This window comes from Pteropus alecto, unplaced genomic scaffold, assembly GCF_000325575.1.
Source record: "Pteropus alecto unplaced genomic scaffold, ASM32557v1 scaffold160, whole genome shotgun sequence".
Lineage (NCBI taxonomy): Eukaryota > Metazoa > Chordata > Mammalia > Chiroptera > Pteropodidae > Pteropus > Pteropus alecto.
In genome coordinates this window covers 2,054,087-2,063,087 of record NW_006429864.1, presented here as the reverse complement: position 1 = coordinate 2,063,087, position 9,001 = coordinate 2,054,087, and the positions used below count along the sequence as shown (strand labels likewise).

At 51.4% G+C, this 9,001-nt stretch overlaps 1 protein-coding gene across 1 annotated transcript in view; it reads right to left on the bottom strand.

The window, feature by feature from the left end:
- NCAN (neurocan) overlaps positions 1-9,001 on the bottom strand; it is a 24,341-nt gene that overhangs the window by 4,506 nt on the left and 10,834 nt on the right. Inside the window, exons 7-12 of the mRNA XM_025043714.1 lie at positions 8,816-9,001; positions 8,174-8,656; positions 7,190-8,110; positions 2,982-3,098; positions 1,757-1,870; positions 290-448 (exon numbers count right to left, since the gene is read on the bottom strand). The exon at positions 8,816-9,001 is cut by the window's right edge and continues 435 nt beyond it. Of these exons, the coding sequence (XP_024899482.1) occupies positions 290-448; positions 1,757-1,870; positions 2,982-3,098; positions 7,190-8,110; positions 8,174-8,656; positions 8,816-9,001 (1,980 nt within the window). The remainder of the gene's footprint in view (positions 1-289; positions 449-1,756; positions 1,871-2,981; positions 3,099-7,189; positions 8,111-8,173; positions 8,657-8,815) is intronic.

The following is a 9,001-nucleotide window of genomic DNA, read 5'->3' as shown; positions in this document are numbered from 1 at the left end:
TCTCCCACAAGAATGTCATTCCCTGAGGACAGGACAATGTGCATCTCAATCTCACTCACTGCTGTGTTCCAGTGCCTGGCACAGACCAAGCTCTCAGCAAATATATGACGAATGAATGAATGAAGTGAATGTATGAATTAACAAATGAATAAACAGACACAGGGATTATTAGGCGGCCAAGGCTTGCACTAATGAACACAGCTTCAGAAAGGTAGCATCTTCAGGATCCCAGGGGACTACCTTGGCAAAAGGACTGCAGGGCCACCTCTGCCCACCCCAGAGTCCCTACTGTTAATGAAGCTGTGTTCCTCAGGTGAGTGAATGCTGGTCAGGTGACCGGCTCGGCGACGGCAGTCCCTCTCGGCATCCTCCCATGCCCGCCGATGGGCAAAGTACCGGTAGCAGTGGCCCTGGAACTTGTGCCAGCTGTGGTCACAGCCCTCTGTGTCTGGGAGGTGGGAAAGGAGTATGAGGAAGGCTGCTTTGGCCAGCCCACCAGAGAGAGGGCCCATCCAAGGTCACTGTGGGGCTAGGTCACCCCTCTCCCTGGGTCTGTCCTCCTCCCCCTTCCATATTTACTTCTTTTCTTTGTTGCAGGAAAAGATTCAAATGGAAGATCATTACAACCGTCCACTCTTGTCCCACTTCTGATGTCTCCTTCTCTGAACTGTGGGGCCACACCCTTGGTGTGGACCTGGGAACTCAGGAAATGGGTTGAAAAGGCCTAAAATTTCTCTCCTGGTAAAGGGCTCGTATAGATATTTCTCCCCAAAAGATATATAAATGGCCAGGAAGCACATGAAAAGATTGTCAACATCATTAGTCATAAGGAAATGCAAATCAAAACCATAATGAGATACCACCTCATACCAACTAAGAAGGCTATAATTTTAAAAAAAGGAAAATAACAAGTGTTGGCGAGGATATGGAGAAATTGGAACTCTTGTGCACTGCTTGTGGGAATGTAAAATGGTGTGGAAAACAGTCTGGTGGTTCCTCAAAAAGTTAAACAGAGAATTAACATATAGCCCAGCCACTCCTAGGTATAAACCAAAAAGAATGGGAGAGGGGAAATAATAGGAAACAGGTGTTAAAAACAAACAAACTTGTAAATGAATGTTCATAATGGCACTATTCACATTAGCCACAAGGGGAAAACAACCCAAATATCCATCAAGTAACGAATCGATAAACAAAATGTGGTCCATCCATACAATAAAATAAAATTTCTCTCCTGGTAAAGGGCTCGTATAGATATTTCTCCCCAAAAGATATATAAATGGCCATAAAAAGGAATGAAGCATTGACCTATGCTATAGCATGGATGAACCTCAAAAACATGATGCTGAGTGAAAGCAGCCAGACACAAAAAGACACATAGTGTTTGAATCCATTTACACAAAATGTCCAGAACAGGCAAATCCATAGAGACAGAAAGCAGATTAGTGGTTGCCAGGGGCTAGGTAAATAGAGAATGAAGAGTGACTAGTAATGGGAACAGGGTTTCCTTCTGGGGTGATGGAAATGCCTTGAAACTTGCTAGAGGTGGTAGCTGCACAGCATTGTGAATGTACTAAATGCCTTTGAATGGTACACTCTAAAAAGGTTAATTCTATGTTATGTGAATTTTATCTCAAAAAATGTTTGCCTTCTGTTGGACTCACAGTCACGAAACCAGAGACAGAGACCTGCAGCATGTGTGGGAGCCTGTGGCCCAGCACCCACCCCCACTTCTATTTCCAGAGTCTGGGCTCACCTTTCTCGCAGAGGCTGCCCCCATAGCTAGGGAGGCAAAGGCAGATGAAAGCATTGACCTCGTCGATACAGGTACCTCCATTCTCACAGGGGCTGGAGACACAGTCGTCGATGTCTGGAGGGGAAGGGGAGAGGGAGGGGCTTAGTCAGAGGCCAGCCTCCCCTTGGCTCCTAATCCCCACAAGAAACCAGGCAGAAGATGGGCTCATAATCCTACCATCCATCCTCTACCTGAGTGCAGCAGCAGCAGTGGTCTGCACAGATAGCCTGATGACTCTGGAGGTCACGGGGTACGAGCCTCACATGACTAACATAAATTAGCATTAAGGAGACCAGAGGTCACTAGGCTGCCTGAAGGCTAGGGTGTGCAGAACATTCCACCTGACTCCAGAACAAGGGGATTATACTCTCACCAAAAGACCCACAGAATGTCGAAGCTGGAGGGCCTTTTTGGAATGTGGAACCTAGGAAAACTGGGTTCCAGAGCATTTGCAAGAACTTGTGCAGAGTAACAAAGCTCTTTGTAGAGATAGATATCCGTGGAACTTCCTCTTCTACCAACCCTGTGCAGACAGTGCCTGAGGCAAGTATGATGCCAGGCAAGTCACTTCCACTCTGAGACTTAGTTTCTTTTTTTTGCAAAGTGGTGATAATAATGGCACTTTCTAAAGGAGAGTCAATGGAAGAGCACGAGTGGAGAGTCAATGGAAGAGCACAAGAAATTATATCATTTATATTTATTGTTATAATTCTGTAATTAACAGCGTGGTTGTGAAGTCAATGAGATGATGCACAGGGCTCAGAAGTTATTTATATTTATTGTTATAATTTCATAATCTGTCATATTTCTTGTGTTGGGCTTTGGGGCTAGCACCCAATGGTTCTGGTGGTGGTGCTTATACCCCTGCCCACCCAGGAGAGAATAGGATTTCCTGGGGCCGTTGGCTGGAAGAAGTTTAAGCTTTATCATCCCTTTGTCTTCCTCTCCCCTTCTCTTGCCTGGTAGTAATGGGAGGCAATACACCAGAGCCCATCCTCCAGGATGGAGAGCTCAACTGGCTGACAATGGGCTGACTTAGTGGATCCGAAGAGTGGAGTGAGGAATGGAGCATCTGAAGCTGGCATTTTGTGAACCCTGAGTTCTCATGGGGATAGCCACTGGGGCAAACCCCAGGGCTCCGGAGTCAGACAAGTCCAGGTTCAGATTCCAAGTCCAGGGCACTCACCAATCTCACAGTTTTCCCCAGTGAAGCCTTGGTCACAGCTACAGCCATACATGGTACCATTGGCTCTACAGGTGCCCCCGTGCAGGCAAGGGTTGTTCTCACAGGGATCTGAGGGGCCTGCAGGATGAACAAGCAGTGCGGCAAGCAGTCAGGCCACCAGGTCTGCCTTCCTCAGGCTCCCAAAGGCCCTCTGGCCCAACCCCTTTCTGTGGAGTCCCCTCTATAACTTCCCAATAGGTGGTCACCAACTTCTTCTCATGTCCCCCTGTGACAAAGAGCTTACTCCTTCCAGGAACTGCGCCAAAGCATCTGCAGGCTGCCCTGCCTGTGGCAGTCCTTCCTCAGATTGAACTGAAATAGGCTTCCCAAAGCTTCTCTTAGGAAGTCTTCTAGAACACAGGTTTAAGTGCTCTCCTTGACTTGTCTCACTCTTCTGAACATACCCTGCTGGTCATTGTATTTCTCACAATTTGGAGCACAGAAATGGACATAAGATTCTAGGTGGGGTATTAACAGCATGAGGAAGAGTGGAAATCATCACCTCCTTCATCTGGTGTCTCAACCTCTTTGATGTAATTTCAGTGGTTATATTGTGGAGAGATGGTAGATTATAGCACTTATAACCATAGGCTTTCAACTCAGAAAGGTTAGTTCAATCCCTGGCTCTGGCACACACTAGAGGATCCTGGGCAAATTACTTTCCTGAATTTCAGTTGCTGCATCTATAAAATGGAAATAAAAGTGGTTCATCTCTTTCTCCCAGTCCTAACCATAATGCCATGTCCAGCTCTGTGTATATCAGCCCGTGGCCTCTTGAGGGGTCTTAGCATTGCTCAAGTATGGATTAGGTACCCAGGGAGCATTTAGGAATGTGGGTCTCTGTCCCCCTCCTCAATCATTTCTCCCATCACCTCGGTCTTCCTAGAGGCAGGAAGGTCTCTCCTCCCCCATCTTGGGGGCCTAGATGACTTGGTGGGTGGTCCAGCCTAGAGCCTGGGAGAGACAGATGGAGAGACCCCATCCTATTCCAGCCAACCCCCTTTCCTTGTTAGGGCAACCCTTCCACTCCCAGACAATAGACCTGAGGCCCAGAGAAGGGAAGGGCCTGGCTCAAAGCCACACAGCGGGATGATACAAGAGCCAAGACTGGCCTACAGGGCTCCGAAAGCCCAGTTTAAGGCCCTCTTTTGAGCCCTTAGAACCTAGAATTTGTTTCTGTTTGGCTTGGCCTGGGGCCCTCACAAGAAACTGTGGTGGTCATCAACTCCTTGGTCTCCTGGCCTTGGTCCTTACCCTCCACAGGCTGTTCTCCCCATAGCTGCCAGACGGAGCCTATGTAAACCGGAGTCATGTCATGCCCCTCCTCTGCCTAGATCCCTCCATGGCTCCCCATTGTCCTCAGAGGAAAAGCCAAAGTCCTCACCACAGCCCAAAGGGCCCTGTGCAATCTTCTCAACATCTCCCTGCCCCACCTCCTGTACGCTCCCTGGCTCACTTTGTTCCAACCACACTGGCCTTGCTGTTCTTAATATAGGCCGGGCAGGGTCTCTTGATCTGTCTCTCTCAGGCTCTAGGCTGGAGACCACCCAGCCTAGAGCCTTTGCATGGGCTGTTTCCTCTGCCTGGTACACTCTTCCTCCAGATCTCTGCATGACTCCTCCTTCACCTCCTTCAGTCTTGCTGGAATTTCATCTGGCTAGGTAAAGAGGCCTTTCTGACCCCCTTTCAGAACTGGAAACCACCCACTGGCACCAACCCCACCCCTTGCTTCACTTGTCTCTTCTAACCTTCAGTATCATTTAGTTATATATTAGGATCATTGTTTTTTGTTTTGTTGTTTTTAGGCGAGGCAACCCTTGGTTGACCTCACAGATTGCAAGGACCTTGTCAATTTCAATCCCTTATTTTTTTATTTTTTACACCTACAGCATCTGGTCTTCCTAGGTGGTCTCCCATCCAAGTACTAACCAGGCACCACCCTTCTTAGCTTCCAAGATCAGACGGGATGGGGTGGCATGGCCGTAGACTTCATTGTTGTGTCTGTGGTGTGATGTTCCTTCCACATGGCAGTCACTTATGGCTATTTATGTTTATATTAATTAAAAGGGAATAAAAGTACAAATGCAGTTCCTCAGTCTCACTAGCCACTTTTCAAGGGCTCAGTAGCCATGGGTGGCTGGTTGCTTCAGCATTAGACAGGGTAACTCCACAATGGTTCTAGAGTGCTGCTCTAGAATGTCAGCTTCCAGAGAACAAGGGACTTGGTCTCACCATGGGGCCTGGACCACAGTAGGCACTCAATAATTACTTGCTAACTGAATGAAGGTAGCCAGTGGCTTTCTGCAGCGGCTGAGGCCTGTCCCTGGGACAGTGGCACGTGCCCCCACGGGTGGCCACAGAGGCCTGCGGCTGTGCTGTTGTGACTGTGTCTGTCCATGGTGCAGCCCCAGCACGTGTGTATGCACGTAAGTGGGGCTGCAGGGCACAGGAATGCGTGAGCCTTGCCAGGTGCCCCAAGCTGCTGACACCTGCCCACAGACTGGCGGTGGTGACTCAGTCTCTCACTGGTGCTGCATTTATTTTTGGCTTCATTAGCATTTCTGCTGTGAGTGGTGGTGGGTGGGTAGGTCTCCGGTCTCCCTCCTAGTGCTGCCTACCTCCAACCCGGCTGCCTGGCTTCAGTCAGGAGCCAAGACTCCAGCAAATTCAAAGAAAGGCCCAGCCATGGTTCTGGGGGCTCCGGCAAATGTACTTTCTGTCTAACTCCTTGGTATAGTCTCCCTCCCACCTCTCTGACCCCCCTTCTCTAGTTCCTTGGGCATTGAGCTGCCTTCCCGCTGCCCATCCCCCACAGACAGTCTCTTCTCTGCTCCCTCCAGGGTGAGCTCACCCCCTCCCAAGACCTCAGGTACTTTTTTTACACCATGAAATAGATGTTGTACAGCCTAGTGGTTGAAACAGATTATGTTGTCAGTCAGCCTGGATTCAAAACTTATCCTTGACAGTCCCAGCTGCATGACTCAGCACAAGTCACTTGACCTCCCTGTGCCTCAGTCTCTCCATCCTGAAGTGAGAATCATCCTAGAACTTGTTCTACAAGGATGTTACAAGGATTAACCAACATAATTCCAGTAAGGTACTTGAACAAGGCAAGAACACAAGCGGTCACGGATAAGCATCACCTTTATCAATGCGTGCACCCATGTCTGGGATCTGCCTGCCTCCTGAGCATCTAAGAAAAGAAAATCCAGCCCAGAGGTGACAGGGTGGGCGATGAAACCCCACATTCGCTATTTCCATCTACAACACTTTGCCTTCAAAAAAGGGAGCAAGTGTAAAACCAATTGTGTTAATGAGAGTGTTTTGCGACTCAGAAAAAGTGCCTATTAATTAGCTGCTGCTTTTTTTCTTTTTAAGCTTACTTGACCAAACAAAAAAAAAAAACCAAACAGCTCAATAGGCAGGACCTAAATAAAGGGCTGGGATTTGCAGGTAAGCTATGGGCAGACCTGGCCCCAGGAGAACAGGGCAGTAGCTTTTTCTAGACTCTACTGGGTACAGGGCAGCTAAGGCTTATGCAGACTTGGGTTCCCACTGAAATCTGGCCACTGACTAGCTGGTCATGACGTTCCTTCCTGAGTCTCAGTTTGCTGTCTGTAACATGGTGGTGATGGTTCCCACTCCCATCCCTTCCCAGTGCCCACTTTCCCTTTTGCTTGAGGTTCCACATGGTCTGCACCACTGAATTTCAGCTGCAATTCCCACTCTCCAGGAAGCCCTTCGTGCTATGTCTCCTCCATCTGGCCCCACCTGGATGGTGTCTGTGTCCAACTCTGTCTTTCCCAGATCTGGGCATTGCTGAAGGCCAGCCCCCAGCATTGCACAGCACTGTCTGGGTTCAGTGTGGCCATGAACATGAGTTGTCGATTAAACCAAAATCAAACTCCACCCAACACCTCATCATTCTCCTACCTTTCACTGTACCTCAAAATACATCAATTTGACCTCCTGCCTTTGCCCAGGCTGGCGCCTCTGCCAAGAATACCCTTTCCGCAATTCAACCTGCCTGACGAGTTCCCACTGCCAACATCGTCTCCTGATAGAAACCTTCCCAGGCCCCCAGGAAGAACCCTTCCTCCCTGATCTGGCCCCTGGTCTCCAAGTCCTGACCATAGTGGGTGGGATGAGGCCACGAGCTTTGAACTCACTCTGCTCTGCACTGCCATTTGCAGGGGTCCCTGGCAGGGCCGGCTCCTCTCCACTCGCTGCCTCTTCCACACCGGCACTCCCCGCCAGGACCTCCACCTCAAACTCGTCCAGGACCTGGGGGGCAGGCAGCAGGGTGCTGGGGGAGTCCCACCGCACTGTAGGCTCCCCCGAGGACACTGACACAGGCTCATCTGTGCTGGCTGCCACAGGTGTCCAAGGAGGAAGAGCAGACTCCCACGGGGGGCTGCCCTCGTATGGAGGGGCCAAGGCTCCCAGTGTTCCCTGGGTCACCATCTGACCCTCTGGCTCTGGGTGGGCTTGGGAGCTGGAGGAGGCCATTGTAGATGTGGCCAGGACCCCAACCTTGTCCCCCTGGCCTAGGGACATGAGGGACATCACCACACTTGTATCCACAGACACTAGAGGGCTCAAGGTGGGGTTTTCAGCTATTGCAACAATGCGGGATCTAGGTTCCCAAATCCCACCAGCATCACTGGGGTCCAGCTTGGTCATGGAATCTGTGGGACCCACTGTGGCTCCTCTATCTGTAGCAGCCCAAGATTCCAAACTTGGAGTAACCCCAGGCATCAAGGAGACTCCAGAGCCCCTTGAGGGTGCAGAGGGGAGGCGGGGGCCCAGCCCTTTGCTGTGCAGTGATGGCCATGTGCCCTGTGCCTCGTCCACGGTGGCCTGCGAGCTAGAATTAGGGCTCTCTGCTGTGCTAAAGACCCCAGACTCAGACTCTGAGATTCCTCTTACTCCCATGGGCTCAGTGGCCATCTCCATGGGAGTGAAATGTATTGTTACATTTCTATCCAGAGAAGCCTGTGGGCTGGATCTGGGGTGTTCAGTTCTGCTGAGCCCAGTGGGGCTGGCCCCTCCAATTTCTCCAAAGTCTGCCCTGGGGGAGTTAGGACTGGCTCCAGCTCGTATGTCTGTGGCTACCTGTGAGGAGGCAGTGAGACTTCCTGCTCTGTGGCCACCAAATGTCAGGAACATGGCCTCTCCACCTTGTCTTGTCAGGTCCAAGGAGGGGGGCAAGGAATATACCTCTGGAATGATGGGGTCCTGGGGACTGGCCTGAGTCTCTGAGACTGTGGAGGATGGGGCAGTAGCCATGGCCTCACTATGCCCCTTGACCCCACTGGCCTGGGTGGGGGAGGGTGTAGGGTGCGGTAGCAGCCACAGTTTGGGGGCACGAAGCATCGCCATGACGGGGAAGTCTAGGGAAGTGACCGTGGGGGATGCTTCCCAGGGGGCAGTGCTGGGACCCTTTGAGGGGCTGGGAGCCTGGGCTTTGGCCTCCGAGGAGGACCAGGGCAGGTTGGGAGCGGCTAGCCTCACACTGGGGCTCTTGGCTTCCTCTAGCCCCAGGCCAACAGCCCTGCTGGGGCCTGGGATGCTGGGTGGGACCACGGTTGGGGGCCACAGCCAGGGCTCTGGGGGGCTCCTGCCACCAGGGGAACCTGCAACAATATCAACAACAGTAATTATAATTATCTCTCAGCAGCTCCTTCTGTTGAGTGTCTCCTTGGTTTAGTCCCAAGAGAGGGCTTCTGAGGCCCCTCCCCTTGGCCCTTTCAGACCCCCACTCAAGTTCCACCTCCCCCTTGGACCCCACTCACCAGCTCCAGGCACATCCACCTCATTGGTCAGTATGGCCCAAGGGTTTTGGCTCTGGCCACTCCCTGAGGTGTCTGTGGCTCCGGTGGCCAAGGGAGGCTCCACGTGATTTCCAGCAGCCTCTGGGGTGGGGGGCTGGGCGCTGGCCTCGAGCTGCCCCTCCAGCCCTTGCTGGGCTCTGCTGTTGA